At 35.9% G+C, this 19,945-nt stretch overlaps 2 protein-coding genes across 2 annotated transcripts; one reads left to right on the forward strand and one right to left on the reverse strand.

Moving 5' to 3' along the window:
* Positions 1-337: 337 nt before the first annotated feature.
* LOC102806180 (uncharacterized) lies at positions 338-739 on the forward strand. The gene has a single exon (XM_006822650.1). The coding sequence runs from the start codon at positions 338-340 to the stop codon at positions 737-739; it is 402 nt and encodes a 133-aa protein (XP_006822713.1).
* Positions 740-4,085: 3,346 nt separating this feature from the next.
* LOC102806065 (uncharacterized) lies at positions 4,086-13,934 on the reverse strand. The gene is made up of 5 exons (XM_085499552.1): positions 13,813-13,934; positions 10,704-10,767; positions 10,146-10,267; positions 6,407-6,500; positions 4,086-4,644 (listed from the first exon to the last, which is right to left on the reverse strand). The coding sequence occupies exons 2-5, from the start codon at positions 10,753-10,755 to the stop codon at positions 4,520-4,522; spliced, it is 393 nt and encodes a 130-aa protein (XP_085355678.1). The 5' UTR covers positions 10,756-10,767; positions 13,813-13,934; the 3' UTR covers positions 4,086-4,519.
* Between the last annotated feature and the right edge of the window lie 6,011 nt (positions 13,935-19,945).

The following is a 19,945-nucleotide window of genomic DNA, read 5'->3' on the forward strand; positions in this document are numbered from 1 at the left end:
AAGAGGTCCCATAAGTCTGGGGTAACTCATACTAATAACATATTTATACACTGTCAGTATATCGGTGATTTGGTAATAATGCATTAGTCTGGTATAAAGGCATGATTGGTTTCCATGGAGATGAAAACATCTAACAACTGATAAAAACTGATTATAATATTGAATTAAAACTAACTAACCAGTTTTTGATGAAACGTGATTAGTTTAGTATAGTAAACATATTCAATCAGCGAAACATGTAAAAGTGGAACAAAACATATTTGATGTTATTTGTGAGAATCTGTGTAATCTCTTGTCAATTAAGGCATAGCTAGATGCATTTTTTAAAAATCTGCCTATGTCTATTATAATAGAATGCTGCAAGAATCATCACCCGCACTACAAAAAATATGATCACATATCTCCAGTTCTACAGAAGTTACATTGGCTACCTGTTCGTTATAGGATTGACTACAAACTTATGCTGTTGACATTCAAAGCTCTGAATGGACTTGCTCCAAACTACATTCTTGATCTAATTCATGTGTACACACCCAGTCGCTGTCTTCGTTCTTCCATTAAGAAGCTTCTCCGTAACACTAACTACAGACAGAAAACATATGCTGGACGTGCCTTCTCGTATGCTGCTCCAAAACTCTGGAATGACCTTCCACTTGATCTTCGTGAAGTTACTGATGTCAATATTTTTAAAAAGAGACTTAAGACCTACTTGTTCAGCAAAGCCTACAGTGTGGAATAACTCTACAGATTTGTAGTGTTCGCTTTCAGCGCCTTTGAACACAACTTAGTTTTGGATACCGGCGCTATATAAGTTTTTTTAGATAGATAGATAGATAATACTTTATATGCCTTCCAATTTAAAACGATCGATAGACCCTATATTACTTCATATATAAATACAATAAACATGATCCCTTTATGAAAACAAACAGTGCGTATGCATGGATAAATCAAATACCAAACTGACAGATGTTTTAATAGACGCACACTTGATGAGTCATGCTGTACTTGGGCCCAGTTACAAAGTCTATGAAGTTTTGCTTTGTTGCCACGGCGACTAACTAGTTCTCGGTACTTGAACACGCGCCTGTTTAAGACGTCAATCAATCACCCTGCTGAGGCTGTATTGTACATTGAATTTTTGTATTCCCGCGGTCGATACGATGCCACATTTCCACAAGTTTAACCGTGCGACCTGATATATTTATTTATTATTAATACGCAAGTTGTAAAATTGACTATAATATTTTGAATCTCTTTTTTTCAAGTTCAAACGACAACTGCAAAATATCATGTTTTTTGTTTGTTTTTCTCCTCCGCGTACCCTGACCTACTGAAACAAAATAAATGTGTCAGTTAGCCGAGGCTACATCACATGGCAAAGTGTCACACCGCAATTCGAACGTTATTATTAATGCTTTGCGTCCATATTTATTCAGCCTTCTCATCGCACAGATATGCCCAGTGTGCATTTTTTTGACATCTAATAGTTAACAAAAAGAAGGCATACAGTTTCTTAAGATAAATTGTGTTGGTCAACATCCGGCTTAAGCGAAATAATGCTCAAATATCACAATTGTCTCACTGAATTAGAGCGAAGAACAATTTTTCACACCGTGAGTTTGAAACAGAAAGATGTTCACCCCGAATCACCATAACAGCATCTTATTCTCTTTCCTGCTGTCTAGTATAAATAGTATATATGAACCGTAGTGTGGATATACCGTCGCTAAAATGCACTTGACTTTGTTGGCAGATGGTGAAAATAAACGTTAATATCATTGAAGTGTCATTGTCACGAAACGCACTCAATAATACACATTAATGAACGAAATAATTCATCCGCGTTCCTATCCGTAATGTATTCTGAAATCCAGCGTTTACAACTTGAACACTTCATACTGATTCATTAATGATCATAAATTCCACCTAGTTTACCCGTGATGCAATAGAAAATCGAATACTGTCAGTACACTATTGCTAAAAATTACCAGTGGCGTAGCTAGATATAACCCCACACTTTGTTTTCACTAAATAACTTGTCCGGCCCGGCCTGGTGTTTTCTCCAACCAAATACACTTGTAAGATTGCTTTGTAAATTAAACGACAACTAGTGCACATCTGTTTAGTTGGTTTAAAATTATCATTTGTGATAGAAGGATATTACGAGTATTTTCTCTAAAACGATACATACATTATATTTTAGTTCAGGACAAATAAATTACAGAATTAAATGGATAGTCTAAACTGAATGCTTCACTCCGTCAAGGCTTTAAAAAAAGTTGTCGTAAACTCAGGTGTTAACGTTATCTGTCTGAAGCACGTGTCACACTTACCTTGCAGATCTTTTATATATATATATATATATATTGTATGAACAGTCTACTTCCAAAGATACCACGTTGTAAGATATCCCGTCGCAGGTTAGCAGTCGGTGTATCAGTTCAGTTTTGAGTCGTACTCACGAAGGGAATGAGCCGTGCACATCGCTGTGTGTGCATTGCCATAAAATAGTGACAGCGTGGATAAATTATGTGTTGACGGATTTGACAAATATTTGATCAGTTTTACATAAATTAATTAATTGCTAACATTTCTGTAGAGTTATTTGCTCTTTCTGGCACGACCCCGTATCTCGATAACGTCGCTGAGATTTAACAATCCGCGGTCGTCCACCACAAAGAAGTCAAAACGGAGTGTCAGTTATAATAGCAGCACCATTTAATAGTACTAAACTGATTTTATAACCAGAATTTTCTGGTTTTTGTTGTTTTTTTGTTTTTTTCAAATAGAGAACGAAGTTCTGCTATACATTAATCCAGTTGTCTGGCGGTGTGATTACGTCATATGACCCACATAGAACAACGCGTCACTTCATGGCACGTCTTTTTTGCTCTTAAATCTTAGTTTATTTTCATAAGCAGTTCCGCTTCGTAATAGTCAATACGTATATGCATGGGCGTAATAGCGGCATTTATTGGTGCGTGTTGATGTTTATTGGTTACGTTGCCAGTGTGGATAAATAATACTCATTCCACTAGTATTGCATCAATATGCAAGAACGCTTCATTGGACACACGTGATTTCACCAGATTTGTCATCTGTAGAACTATGACCCCTTGGTGCAATGGTCTCCAATCATATCATTTGCATACCTCGAAACCGCTTTGAGAACTATAAAATGACTAAATTTCACTGGGTTTAAATTTCACTGATTTACCATTTCAGGCATATTCAGTGGGTTTTAAGATTTAGATAATGTGTTCTATGCTAAATTTTTCATATTCACTGGGTTTTAATTTTAATTTTCAGTCAGCGAAATAAGCAAAATTAAAACCCAGTGAATAATTAACCTTTCAGAGTACTCGTAGTTGATCATGTGACAAGGACCGCGGGATATGAAGAGCGCCACCTAAGGCGAACAAATGCAATGTACAAATGTACACCCCCTCCCCGTCACCTTCTTCAAAATTGTGCACTGTTTGCTCTGTAGTTGCTAGGTTACCGTGAGTACCGATTTTGAGGCGGAAAAAACCCATTTCAGGTCAATGACCAAATCATTCTTCATATACCATCCGATGTCACCGTAAGTGGCGTACTCGCGAAATATTGATGAACCAGTCTCTGCGACATTTTTTTTTTCAAATATGCTAAAGCGTTCATAGTTTAGAGATCACATGCATTCCAACTTAAACACATATGTGTAAACTGAACACCAAATTTGAAAAAAAAAGATAAATAAAAAATGCCGCAGTAGTAACATTCGAGTACAAAACTGGGCCACAGACCATGGATGTATAATACCGCCATGCACAGACCAAGTGAGGACGCATTATAGGGATGCTTTAGTTCAGGTCACAACATGTTTGATGCAGGGATGGTGCGTCCGCTAACATACATTCTTGGAGATCATTTGATAAAGCAGCCTACAGGGAAGAAATGTGCAAAGGATTATGGGTTTTAAAATTTGAACTGTAGAGGGCGTTTGAGAGGAACATGAAGGGCATTGGGTTGCACACCTTCTTAGCTCTCACTTGCCCTTCGGGAAGCTAGATGGCGTGTTGAATAAATACAGCATACGTATGTAGTTGTGACTAAATGTATTTTTATTGAGCTTTGATCATGCCTGAAACACAACAGCTCACTGATATTTTATTGAGACGATACGACGAGTTAAGAAACTTGATTGTTGCTTCAAATGGTGTTCTTTTGTTTTCTATACACATGGTTACCATGGTTATGCAGATCTGTGGAAAACGTGATGGCGGAGAAGATAGAACGTTATTCGAAGGAAGAAACAAGTTTCGTTGAAATCTCGCTCTCAGCGATAAAGATTTAGTTGAGATAATTCTAAACTATTAGTTTTGCGGTGCGCAATCAGTGTAAGTTATTTCCTTGTCGTAGCTCATGGCGTATGTGAATCGTGTCAGAGGTCATACGACTGGGGAAAAAAATGAAACTAAACTAAGCTAAACTTAAATTGGTGCACTTTGGCACGTATGACGGTGAATATAGCTCCTTAAGCTAGCAGTATTGCAGCAGTAACAGCTGTTACTATAGCAACGAGTGAAGCTACACCATGAGCAGCTGTATTGTACGCTTTGCTGTTGCATTTATCAGATTCACAGCACGTTATCTTTCCACCTATAAATATAACCAAAATAAGTAATAAATTACTACAGACCCGGATGTTACATTAAATATCACGCTGCATTGATAATAGGGACAATTTAAGACGCAATGGGGACCACTTGGAATATGTATTTTTAAATAAATTTGACAGATACTGCAGTTCAAGTTAAGCACTAGAATATGATTGATCGTTTGTTCAATTAAATCTCGTGTATGTGATTACCTGTACGTATTAATAATTCGAGTACGCATGCGCGTATTAGAGGTTTCAGTATCCATACTGAATTTTGGAAAAGTGGTGGACAAAATATTGTATGCTAAATTCAACAGAACTTTGCTCACTGAATCAGATACGGAATTATTGTTGTAAACGGCGGGCAAAGATTTCTCTTGAAACAGATAAAGCGGGAGGGTCGTCACCTGCGCACGCGTGGGAATTGAGTCCCAAGCGATGATAACAACACACCCTGAGAACACAAAGATCATGGGTAGAGGTGACAACACCCCCTCTTTAAAGCTTTACCATTTGAAATCGAGGAGGAATCTTTTCGCCCACACAAGTACCCAGAATCCTTTTGTTTTCACTTCTTCTTTAAGGTAGCGAGACTATTATTTGTGTTGAAAATTCCGATTTTCACATTTATTTATTAATTGATGAAATGCACAATAAACTTTCATCTGACAACTCAACGTAACCTAGAATGTCATGTAAGTTGGTTAAAATGTAGATTTTCTGAAGGGAAGCAAGGCAGCTTCAGTAGTGTTTTCTAAAATCAACAACACAGGTATAATTTGTGTGCCTATAAGTTTCAAAGATGTGTTATCAGTAGCTATCTGACACACAATGAGTGTTTCCAAACATTTGAGTGGTTTGTCTCCGCCCCTGTTTATTTCACAGATTAGTCATTTGCATATGAATGTGTCAGACACAAGGTCACACAGCCACTGAAAAAAATCATTGATTTTAGTGTTTTCATCTGCCGTTTAATCGAACTATAGCTATCACATTCCTTTAATTTGTTTGGGTTTCCAATAGCCTTACACATTTGGATGTCCCTACTCATGTTAAAACAGACCTTGGTGGGAAAACAAATCGCTTGTGCAGATAAACAAGCTTGAAAATCTTTGCTGTGACTTCATCAACGTTTTCTAGGAGTTTATGTTTTTCAAAATTCAAGGTCTTTAACAAAAAATAACGTATACTTTTTGTCGTTGGATTAACACCAAATTTTCACAGCTTTAAGGTGACAATGAGAGGAACTTGAATGTGTCCAGACAAACTATTTCATGGATTATTTACCAATGTGTTGTGGTTTGAGTTGGGGTCAATGCGACTAAAACAGAAATTAAAATTCAGGACACTATTTTTCAAAACGCGTTGCTTGAATAAAACTGATCAGACACATTCAATTTACCAGACTATTGAACAACTAGGAAAAGCGAAAACAAAACTTATTATCACCAGCATAAATGCGTAATTATTTTTTTTACAAAAAAAGTAATTTTTCACTTTTGATTAAGTAACTCACCGTAGAATGCAGATACGCGCATGACAAACACACTTTTGAAAAGCTTGAAGTCTGGCGATTCCAAAAAATATATACTTTCCTGGGTCTATTTGTAGTCGTTTGGTCACAATTAGAAGATGAAAAAAAGTATGCAAATAATAGTCTCGCTACCTTAATACAGAACTGATTGATTGTTAAATACAAATATTAAATAACTGCTGAAGTCTTGGCCTCAGGGTTAGTTTTGTTCAGAAAATATAACTTACCAGTTCCTGAATGGATGTTGTCATTCTCTGTACAACCAGGGAGGCATGAACGGGTGACTGACATCAAAACGTCATTCGAAAACATGACATAAGTCTATTCGAAGAAACCAAATACAACTTAGTATAAATAACTATGAATAAATTTATTTTTATAAATTTAAAATTCAAAAAATTACAAAAAATAGGAACTAAAAAAAAGTATTGATTAGATATATGATTTGGAATCTTTGTAAAGATGTATCACATGATTTTTTATGTGGGTTTAACAATTTATTCATGAATTTATTCATAATACATAAATATGCAAACAAATAATTTTGACTGTAATTTTCATTTACCGAAATGTTTATTAGGAGTTAACGATCGGTTCTCGCCAACCAGTCAATGTAAATGCACACACGCACATAAGGTAAACAAGGGCGACAGTCTCTTTCTTTAGTTTGAATCCGTTTTAATGACGGCTGATCCTCATATAGTAACAATATTTTATTATCATGTGATGCAAGCTGAACTGTGCCTTTACATGTGTTGCCTAGCTACTTATTCACTTACACTGTCATGGATATTTTGCTTATACTTCCGGTTAATGGCGCGAATATTTGGATGTCGTTTATTTTTCCATGCTACGTATATCACTGATTAATTCCCCCGCTACGACAAACGGTTAGGGTCATGATACACAGATCAACAAGCTGCAATTTTAGTCGACTACAAATATTGTTCTGTGTTACATGCAATGTAACAAGTTGGCAGCGTGCCATCAACATGAACATGTATCTATTGAAATTGTCATCTAAGCGTTAGGCCGTCGCTGATTGGCTGCTTAGCTGGAATGCCAATTTTTAGTTTTAAATACCCCGACTTAGTGTTCTAGGTTCTTCGCGTAATTAGGTGTTCGTATGCAAGGGATTTTCCACACAAAAGCGCCGAATTTGGCCGAAATTTCTCATCGATTGGCTTAATATAACCCCAACGGATCGCATTTTTTGTGAAAGATTTGTATTTTTGTCCTGATTTGTAGGAATCTGAAAAACGCGTTTCACAACTTGTCTCTTATTTAGTTTTATGCGTCATTCACGATGGCGGCCCCCATATAGTAAATATCGTATTTATTTTATTATCACGTGTGCGCCAGCTGACTGTGGACTGACCCATCAAGAGTTGAACTGTTGCACAATTTTCGTGATTTGTTGCTCCCTATTCTCGTTGCAAACAAACTCATCTTTTTCAGCGAGTAATTCCTTCAATTGCTTGGTTTTAGTGATCGGTGAGCCTTTTTATTGCGAAAAATGGCATGATCTGTTCTGCCTGGGTCGCAATTTAAAACAAGCATCCTGTTGGATGAGATAGCTCCGCTGTTAGCAATGCACATTTCAATTAAGAACTGAAAATATCATTAGAAAATGAACAATATGTATAGTAATAAAGCAATCAGACTTGTGGTTTTTAACAAGAAGTCGAAAATATCAGTTTTACCAAAAATGACAGAAATATTCATCAAAATTAGAGAATTAAAGATATCCTCACGAAATGAACAAATTTAAAAGAGGTCCACATGTAGTACTATATATGTATTATCAAAGCAATCGGACTTTCCGTTTTTAACAAGAAGTCGAAAATACCACTTTTTATCAAAAATTACAAAAACATTCATAAAAATTAGTGAATTGAAGATATCATCACGAAATGAACAAATCTGAGAGAAGTCCACATGTAGTACCTATATATGTAATATCAAAACAATCGGAAAAATATAACTTTTTACCAAAAATGACAAAAATATTCACTAAAAATAGAGAATTTGAGATGTTGACATGAAATGAACAAATCTGTGAAAAAACCATCCAAGGTACTAGCATATCAAATTTGAAAACATTCTGACTTGCGGTTTCGAAGAAGAAGTTGAAATTGTAAAGTTGACGACGGACGACGAGGGACAATCAGTAATATAAACAGCTCCGCTGTATCGACTTTGTCAACAGCGGAGCTAAAAAAACGCTCTACTGTATTTTGATACAAAATAGCTGATTGGCTGTTTATTTTTGTAGCATCTCTCCACCTTGTCGTTAAGGGCGCCTATTAAATACACACTGTGGTGGTTTAATCTGGCGAGGGTTAGTTTGAAAAGGGTGACTTGCAAAAACGTTCCTTGGCTGGTGAAGATGCCCTAGCTCTTGCTGGCTAGAGTCAATGACCAAGTGCATAAGTTGTGTTCGTGTAATTCCTTAAGTCACAACGTGAAAAAAGAAAGTAATGTTTTGTTGGCCCATTGAGGACGCAATCAAACATCAACTGACTTTGAACGTTATCCTCGGGGGCGGACATCCGGGCATTTTCTACCGCCTGGCAACCCTCGCGGTGAAAACAAAGACAAAAAACTCGCAGAAAACGATACTTTGCAATGGTTGTTGAGAGTCCCCTGAACAGTGTAACAAGATTAGCCCTACGTGTGTAACATATATGAATTTGGTTGTTCAGGATTACTTCAAAGTTGAGTTTGTGTTGTTTTCTCGAGTTTTCACCGGCTCAACCGGCGTTCCACAGCAGCGCGCACAAAGCCCATAGAAATACGTGGTACAGTGGTGCGCGTCTTAGCAACGTAGAACGTCTGTGACGTAGCTCCGCCCCCGAGGATTAACCACTTACGTTGACAGCATTCAACCATGAGTCGACGGGAAGTCATTGTGTAAGGAACTGATTGACATCAAAATAATGATCAATTGTCTCAATTATGTTGGTTGTAATGGATTCAGGTTCATACACAGAAGGTGATATGGGTGAAACAAATTCTCGGTAACAACAAATGTGGAACTACTGGCTGAGTAAAAATTATAACGCCAATACAGACGCAGTGGTGGGATATCTCCTTAGTGCGAGAGTTAGAAGGATCGAAAAGGCTGTGATTCAGTGTACTGCGCCCTCTAAGTTTAATATGATATGTGCGCAAAGACGTCATGTCCTGTTACATGAATATTTAAGTCCCAGAAAACGTTACCAAGTGGTAGGTATCTTTACACATTCCATGATAAGTTCTATACTAGACCTAGCTTGAATAATTTATATTCAGGTTTGAGATATTTAAAAAGCACTCTTGATTCTGAATCGTCCACAGAAGCTAGACGAAGTACCCATGGATATTCAGTTCAGCTTGCCTAGAGCTGGTCTTCTGATTCCCTGGAAATCAAGGAAACAACCCGCACTTCCTTTGTCCTTATTTGACACTAAATGTTTTCCAGCCCAATAATTCACTATTAGTTAACATATTTGGTGAGCCATTATTCCTAGACAACCTAGATACACGGACCTCTTCACTGTCTCGTGAATCGTCAGTTTTATGTTATTTTAACGATAACACCAGTGCATCAACTGTGGGTTGTATGCATTGTTAACCTTGTTGTATATTGTCTTTCAGAATTTATTTTAAAAAGCTATAACAACAGGGAATGTTTCAACAATAACATTTTCCAGCCACATTTATTAAGCTAGAAAGCTTTTAAACTAAGTGAAATCTACAATGAATGGATTCAGAAAACCCAAAATAGATGCAAAAGTGATGGTATTATCTGTTCTATGATTAGTTACGCGTATCTAGCTACACACAGTGAATCAACGCGTAATCAACAATACTCAGTAATACCTGGGACTGTATCGTCATATTTACTGTCTTGTCTATCAATGCAAAAAGGGTTTTTAAATCATCCGCATAAACACTATAAGGGAAAGACGTGAATTTACTTACCGAACAGTAACTGTTACATTGTTCGGTATCTGTGCTGTCACCAGGTTTTAAACATTCTTCATCATCATCATCATAGATGTAAGGGAGGTCACAGTCGTAGCAATTAAAAGCCGCACATACTTCTGAAATTTTGAAGATTATTGCCAAAAACATATGAATCTCAAAATCACAATACGACAACTATATTAGTATGAATAACTTTTTCAATTTGCCTGATAAACCGAAGTAATATTTTTTTCAAACTATGATATAATTGTATTATTAATTATTAATTAGAAGTATGTTTGTAATTACTGTGACCCATCACTTCACTAAGCAATGACACAGCACTTTGCCCGTTTTTACATGAATGTTTTTGTTGATTTTGATCCACAAAGAATGATTTATACAGGCCATATTCAAAATTAGATCAAAACTATGAAAACAATGACAAAGGTTTATTTTGTGAAGATGAAAAAAGTTGTTAAACCTTGTAAATATTTATTTTTGCTACCGATGTTACCCAAAGAATTAGAGAAGTTGATCTTATATAGGAAATGAGAACACAATACGACCTACCACAAACTGTGACAACAAACAGTATGACAAGAACATTCTTGATGACATTCATGGTTTTAGCTTTCTGAAAAACAAAAGATGTTAATATTTATTTTAGATAGCATTCCCCTATTTTAAAATGTTTGAGTTGTGTTCCCGCAATAGAAAAAAATACATTTCTGGTAAATTCACAAATGTTGTTTCTAGTTTGTTCCTACGTAATTCAACATTTTCCGCTCAATCGATTAAATTGCAGGTGTTTTAGTATTTGTTCAATATTCTCTTCCCGAACAATATATGTGGGGGCATTAAATACATAAAAGATTAAGGTAATTTGTTTTTCTGACATAATATCACGAAATGTACAACACAAAGATAAGACAAAGGCTCATGGGTAGACGTTTTTTTGTAAACAATGACACGCTATGGCCACCTGACGCATGCGTAGGTGACGACTCTCCTGCTTTAATGAAATGTCATATCTGACACTTATACTTGATTTTTTGCGCTACATAGCTCAACAGGGGCGAGTATCCACAGTCATCTTACAAGTCCAGATCTGGTCTGCTGGTGTTATGCTATATGTAGCGCACAGTGTCTGGATGTGATCACATGATCTCCTGCATGGATGGGAATGAGGCTCACGAGTGCATTAATCCCAGGAAGTGTAAATCGCGATTTGAAAATGAGTTAAAGGGCGAGCTACAAATGTTTTAATGTGATACAATAGTTAAATTATTGAGAAATAAATAATATTTTAATAAAATAGATTTCCACTACTAATAATAGAAAAAAGGAATATCGGAAGTCACAATTGATATAAACACTCTTGTTAATTATTATAAACTGGACCATCAGCAAAAATAAACTAATTCTAACACTTACTTACCGAGTATATATACTATATATACTGTCATTATTTACTAATAGCTAAAAAACCACCACCAGGACGATAGGTGAGAACGTGTTTGGAATCTGGGTCCCAGTAAATCTTGTTGGTCAGTTGTCTCTGCCAGTTGGTGTGCTATATGCTCTGAATTTAAAATACCTACATCCTGGTCTTTTTATCATCAATACGCTTTGTGTATGTTGACTACTCGGGTAACGCTATCTCAAAGAAATTATCATTGTTACCAGAGCAATATAGTGTTTGGGGTTCGTGTACGTTTTCCACCACCTCATATCGTTTGTAACTCAGTTTAAGGTACCATGTCATTTGCACAGGGATTACCGATTCTTGCCAAACTGGATTAATTTAATCAATCACACTTACATAGGGTCCGTTCGACAACATCCCTCACGGGATCACGAGCATTCACACGTGATTCATTTGCTAGCTGCCCAGGTTATTTCCTTGCAATATTATAACCTTCGTTTTCAGACTTTTACTCCACCATTTGCTCCCTTGCTTTAGAAAAAAAAATAATTCCAAGACGCAGTTTCCTAATTTGTCATTGCGGGTGAAATTCCTGTAATAATGAATGCAAGATTTTTCCTACTCCGATTTTTTTGAAGTAGCATACATTTCCATTGATGTAGATATTGCTAATGGATATACACTCGTTCATTTATATATTAGCTGACAGTGCTGCTGTTGCTGTGAAAATTCTCTGTCCCACTTTAAAAAAAATAGTCTCTTCATATAGAGTCACGCGAAAGATGTAACTGCTACTGCATTCAACACATTTTCAGAAAACATATTGTTGCGCAATTTTCGAAATATTTAAATGAACAGTTGAAGTGATGTTCACTGAACTGAGGACATATATTGGCGGCCCAGTAGCTCGATATTCATTGTATGTGTGAAATCACATTATTGACTTGGAAGAAAAAAAAACAATGCACCATTTACGGTCTGCGTGACTGCATCATTCTTGCACACCCGCTTACGACATTCACGCTAAATACTCCGGATTCGCTCAATATTTACTCCTAGGTGGTGTATTTACAATTTAGCGTATGTTTCTGCTAAATATGAGATCACCATGAGGTAGGCAGCAATCAATAGGCAGTTTTGTCTATGAAACAAAATCGAAACCAGTTCCTTCTCGACGATAGAGTGCTCAGGAACTTCATAACCCTGGTCAAGTCTTACAATCCTTGTGACGTTTCAGAGCACATGATTGAACAAGGCAGACAATAACACAATGTAGTTTTTTATTTATTTCAGAATTCTCGCATGTCGAGCATTTATAAAACACATTATATAAAAGCAAACGAGTTGTTTGTCTGATTATACTGACACGTGGCAGTTGGGTGAATAACTGGGAACTCTGGGTAGGGTGATTGCCGAAAAACAGTACAGAATATTCTTTATTTTTCCTAACTTAATTGTGTTCTACTTTTTAATTTACATAATAAGTTTGTAGTCCCTGTTTGGACGCAGCCTGAACAGGAAATTTGATTTGTCTCTGTTTCTTCATATGCATTGAAATTTTAGTTTGTCTATTGGTGGTCTTGAACCATCAGTGCAGTACACTATCCGCTCCAAATCTTGGAATCCCCCCTCACAAAATTTAGTTTGACCAGGACAACAAGACCAATTTAAATCCAACTCAATGAAGTAACACAGACATACGCCTAGTTTACGCTACAGACTTATGTGGATGAAGAATTACTTATAACAGACATGTAGCCAGGCCCTGGATACAACAGAGGCGCATAGTGTCTGAAATTATGGGATATAAAATACTTACTTATTATATTTTTTATCTAATTTGTATTTTTGTTGTCTTCCTGTAAGTGTTGTACACATGGGTGTGTATCGAATAAAAGATAAACTGTTTATCTATACAATGGCAGCTCAATACAGGAACTAAATAAAAATGAATTAGGTCTATGCACATTCAATCCAGATCTGTTGCCAATTTGATGATTCGTGCATAAAAAGATAATACATTAAAATTGTTGTGAAATTATAATGTATACTGCCCAGGTGTACATACAGTTTACGTGAGTTTGCTTCAGCATTGTGTCCAACACAACAACAACATATTGTATCCCACTTACAATACATCATGGTGGCTGATTCGTTATATAATGTTCAATAAAATAAATTTCCCAGAAAATCATCTCTTCTACTAATACATCTCACTAATGACAATGAAAACGTATAAAATAACTGACTTACAGGTGAATCTGGATTCAGAAAGTGGGTTTCTTTATAATGTTCAAATGGTCTGCGACGTGAAAAACTGTCTACTGGCTAGACAAGTTACGTACCAGCATAGATCAGAAAATGTGGAAAACCAGACAAAATGCCCGGATGTGTGACATGCTGCATATTATTAAAACATTTTTTTTTCGTGTGTGTGTGTGTGGGGGGGGGGGTGATGGGTGTTGGGGTATGTGTGTGCGTGTGTGTATTACATTATGGACTGAATATAAATTGCAATTCATTGAGGACTACAGAATGTATTTTGAATTGATATCATGAATGTTTAAAAACTGCATCCTAAATCATTACTAGTTTATCTACATTAAAAATGTTGTGTTTTTTATCAATATTTGCCGAGGTTTTAATCACTAATGCATTCATGTGTACGTGATATTTTTACAACTTTGACAAATACCAACAAAATGTTTAACATAAATAAAATCAAAGAAAGCTTAGAAAGAACTCCCATGTGCTGAGAGTATTGGAGACACATTAAATATAATTCGAAATTACTTAGCTGAAAACTAATTATGCAAATCAGAAAATTAATATGACCAGATTTGAGTGTAAAACTAATGAGGTCTGCGCAATGTAACAGAAAATCTATGTCTCCAAGTTTAATTGAAATGTGATTAGAACCAAAAAATTATGAATTATTATGCTTATTAGGGAATTAATATGAACAGATTTTTACCCCAAACTAATTAGGTTTGTACATTGTCCTAGAGCATCTTTGTACTAAGTTTCATTGAAATGGAATAATTAGTACTTTAGATATCAGTGTGAAAGCTTAAAATTGGTTAATTATGCAAATTAGGTAATTAATATGTACAGATTTTAACCCACAATTATTCAGGTCTGTCTGTTGTCCTACAGCATCCATGTACATACATTGATATGTGATGTATAGTACCTGAGATATCAGTGTAAAAGTTGGTTAATTATGCAAATTAGGTGACTAATATGCACAAATATTTACCGGAAACTAATTGGGTCTGCATAATTCTAGATTCATTGAAATGTGATGATTAGTACTTTAGATACCAGTAGAAAAGCTGAAAATTAATTATGCAAATTAGGTAATTAATATGCACAATTATTTACCCTAAAACTAATCAGGTCTCTGCAAAGTCCTAAAGGATCTATGTACCAAGTTTCATTGAAATGCGATGATTAGTACTTATATCAAATGTTGAAAAATAATTAATTATGCAAATTAGGTAATTAATATGCACAAATATTTATCGAAAACAATCAATCTCTGCATAGTCCTTGAGTATGTAAGTACCAAGTTTCATTGAAATGTGATAATTAGTACTTGAGATATCAGTGGAAAAAACGAAAATTGACTAATCATTATGCAAATTAGGTAATTAGTATCCACGGATTATTACCAAAAACTAATTAAAACCTAGCATTAGTTCAGAGCATGTATGTACAAAGTTTCATCAAAATCCAATGAGTGGTTGTTTAGATATCAGTGGAACAATCATGGAACAGCTAAAAATCAGCTAATTATCATGCAAATTAGGTAATTAATATGCACGGATTTTTACCAAAAACTAATCAAATCTGCGCATATGTTCAGAACATCTATGTACCAAGTTTCATCAAAATCCAATGAGTGGTTGTTTAGATATCAGTGGAACAATCATGGAACAGCTAAAAATCAGCTAATTAACATGCAAATTAGGTAATTAATATGCACGGATTTTTACCAAAAACTAATCGAATCTGCGCATATGTTCAGAGCATCTATGTACCAAGTTTCATCAAAATCCAATGAGTGGTTCTTTAGATATCAGTGGAACAGTCATAGAACAGCTAAAAATTAGCTAATTATCATGCAAATTAGGCAATTAACGAGCATGGATTTTTACCAAAACCTAACCAAATCTGCGCATTGGCCCAGAGCATCTTTGCACCAAGTTTCATCAAAAACAGATGTATGGTTCTTGAGATAGCAGTGAAACATTCGGACACACATACACACATACACACATACACACACACACACACACACATACACACACAGACACACTAACTGCAAAGACTCCCATTATGTGCTTCGCACATGGGAGTCAAATACAAAAACATGTAAATGTATCAGAACACAGCTTTTGCTTCCAATTCATTAGCAATCTAAGATATTTAAAATATATATCGAAATGATGTCATACCGTGTGCTAGTGTAGAGTAGTGAGATCAACGTGTCTTAGTTGGGAAAATGCCTTTAATGCTGCTTTGCCACTTTGTAGTATATACGGAACACAGTTTAACGTAACCATCATGGGGAATGATTAAATCCATTAGTTTGAGCACAGCGGAGGCGGCGGCACGACATATTGCATGAGGGGGCGAGATCTGCTCACCAACCCTGCGCCGGAGGCGCGATCTTATTGGGGGGTCCGGGTCATGCACTCCCTTAACAATTTTGAAATCTAGAATGTCTGACACGCCATTTCCTGCATTTTGAGGGGCAAATGTTTGCTGACACAAAGGGTTTCGGCTTGATTTTGGAGAGGGGCGATGCCCCCTCTGCCCCCTGTCCCACCGCCACTGCACATAGCATGCAATATTGAAGCACAGTTTTCGCTAATTCAGTGGATGCTGTTGGGTAATATTTATCACGAGCTGTACAAAAACCAAAGGCTCTATGATGCTTACAGGGGTCAGTAAAATGATTTCTATAGATTATACAAAGTGGGAAGACAGCTTTAAAAATAGATATGTTGGCAATTTGTCGAGAATAAAATGTATTGGCAAATTAAGTTAGATCGTGGGGACCAACACCATCTATGAATTTGTTCCTGTATTCGGTATTTGCAGTGCATCTGCAAATTGTATTATAACGATGAGTTTGGTGCAGACAATATCTTCACATTCAGGAAGTTCTTCTAATTCAAATTCTTGTGATAATAATTGAAACAAATACATGAGTTAATAGTAGTGCAGGAAGAAGTTCCATTTGTGGACAGAATTAAAGAATTGGCGGATGGAACTGTTATGAAAAATAGTGTTCCAGAAAAAATGTATTGTTATTGCATCTTCATTAAAAACGATCAAAGACTGGTATAATGTACAAGGTCATTAGTGCAAAGGCTGTTTTATGGGATACAGCACAGGTAGTGTCTACCAAAGCCTGGGCGTGTCTGTGAAATGCATCATTTGTTGGTTGGCTGTGCTGTGAAAGACTGTGTTTTTGTCTAGGTTAAATAATCCCTGTACCAGTATAAATCAGAAAATGGGAGTAAACAGGGAAATGTCTGAATGTTTGGTGTTTTGTTATGAAAGTTACCAATTCTGCTGCACGATTAAGGAGAGGGAACCAACATTTTATTTTATTTGTATGAAAATATTAACCCTAAATAGTTTTCATTTTATCTGCATGAATTTTATTTTTCAATTTGTTGAAAAGAATTGTCAGCTTTGAAAAACACCCTTAAATATATAAATAACATAATTAAACACACTGATACATCTAACAGAATCCTTTAGACATCACCAACGTCCAACTATGTCAATATTTGCTGGCCAGTCAAAAAGTCCTGCACCTGGAATAGTCGTTGGCCTTGTGCATCACGCGGATGTCTCATCTCTTTGGACACAGTAATGGGGTTTGACTTGCGTCAAGTAGCTTGTCCAAGTCGAAACCGCTTATCAAGGTACTCCTTTTGCTTGTGGCTAAACCTGACAGCCTTCTTCGGACAGCGCAGTGCCCATCCTTGCTGTGGGAAAGGTGTTGTTGTATTTACTTCTAAGGATGGCTCTACATGTGGCATTTCTGACGGGCCTTGTGCAAGCTTTTCTGCGTACTTCAAGTTTGCCTTGTCCAGCAAAGTCTGACCCGAAACTCTACAAGCATCTATTTGATAGACAATACATAGATGTACATTTGACCGGAAGTTGAATTAGAATTATTGTTCAATTCGTCACGTAGCGGACGTTGAACAAAGCTAAAATTCACAATTTTCGTCAAATGCAAAAAATGGCCTACTTTCCGAGACAACCATGTGACCGAACGTCATGACCCGAAACACTACAAGCATTCATTTGATAGGCAATACTTGGATTCAACTTTGATAATAAGTTGAATTAGAAATGTATTTTATTTCGTCATGTAGCGTACATAGAACATGGCTAAAGTTCACAATTTTCGCCAAACACAAAAAGTGGCCTACTTTAAGGGACAGTCACGCGACAACCAAACAAGATACCAAATTTTGCAACAATGCATTTGATAGATATGCTAATGATCTATATATGGTAGAAGTTTCAAGCCAAAATAAATACCAGAGCGGCACTTATAGCGTTACAAATTTGGGCCAAAAATTATTTTGTTTGAAGCTTGAAACATCTAATTGTTTTCAGGCTGCCCAAGAACTAAAATGTACGTCTTTGGAGATTTCACAACAATTTCGAAAAAGCCAAAATGTCGGTCTATTCAGATCTTGTTTTGTTTTTATGATAGGTTTAACAATCTAAATTTAAAGATCTAAAAAAATATTTTGAGGGGTTGTGGACCAAGTACTATCACTGTGCAAAATATGAGCCAAATCTATGTTTTGACCCCTGCCACCATTGTTTGATCCTTACAGACATTTGCTCTTAAGCACGAATAATTCGTTTGTTCCACATATTTTATTTTATCTACGGTTGTGACATAGTGCCGAACCTGCATCGGAATAGTTGTATAATTTGGCGTTTTCTAACTTAATGTCAAATTGTTATACAATTCTAAAGCTTATGGAATGCAGGTAACACATATCGCAATGTTCAAATCTGAACAATTTTATGTTATTTTAGTTGTGTATAAATTGTTTGTTTTGTGCTTTGTTAACCTTGTTGAGTATTGTCTTTCAAAATTTAATTCAGAAAGCTATAACAGCGAAAAATGGTTAATTTTTTCATCAATGATATTACACAGTCATATTTATCGGGCTGGACAGCTTTTAATTTAAATCTATACAATGAATAGATGCAACAAAACCAAAATAGATGCAAAAGTGATGGTATTATCTGTTATATGATTAGTTTCACGTACCTCGTGGATAATATACGCTATCACAGTGCATCAACGCGTACTCATTAAAACTCAGTTCTACTAGGACTGTATCGTCATATTTACTGTCTTGTCTATAGATGCGAAAAGGGGTTTTAATCATCAACATAAACACTATAAAAGACGAGAATTGGCTTACCATACAGTGGCTGTTACATTGTTTGGTGTTCGTGTTGTCACCAAGTTTTAAACAGTTTTCATAGTCAGAAAGGTTTTCAGCATAGGTGCAGTCGTAGCAACTAAAAGCCACACATACTTCTGAAATATTGAAAAAGAGTGCAAAAAATTATGATTCTCAGAATCACAAGCAAGCATGTACACGTACGCTTCACACGCTTTTCACCACAGTACGGCAACCAGACTATGTACAAGTTCAATTTGAATGAAACACTTGAGTAACTTTTTTTTTCAAACTAAGATATAAATATCGTCACTCGTGAATCTATGCTATCTTCATACATGTTTTGTGACGATAATAGATTATTTGTTGAGCTATTTGTTTAAACGTAATTATTTTAGTGTGATTGTGCACTCTGAAATAATTGTATTCCTAATTATTAGTTAGACGTGTATTTGTAATCTGTGTGACCCATTACTTCATCAAGCGATGTTGCAACACCTTGCTCGTTTGATATGAATTCTTTTGTTAATTTTTAACCACAAGTCAAGGATTTCCACAGTTCATGATCAGAATTAAGTGAAAATTATGGAAACAATGACAATGGTTTAGTTTGTGAAAGTGACAAGTTTTGTTTAACCTGGCGAATATTTTGCTACTGTTGTTTAATCAAAAAATGAAAGAAACCGGACTTAGATATGAAACTGGAGCATAATAAGACCTACCGCAAACTGTTGTGACAACAAACAGTATGACAAGAACGTTCTTGGTGACATTCATGATTATACCTTTCTGAAAAACACAAAACGTTAACATTTAGTTGGAATAGCATTTCTCTATTTTATGTGTGAGTCCCGGAATGAGAGTGAGGTAGCCTAAAAATAGTTTGTCATTTCCAGCAAATTCCGAAATGTTGCTAATTGTTC

Source organism: Saccoglossus kowalevskii, chromosome 5 (assembly GCF_978046115.1).
Source record: "Saccoglossus kowalevskii chromosome 5, keSacKowa6.1, whole genome shotgun sequence".
Taxonomy (NCBI): domain Eukaryota; kingdom Metazoa; phylum Hemichordata; class Enteropneusta; family Harrimaniidae; genus Saccoglossus; species Saccoglossus kowalevskii.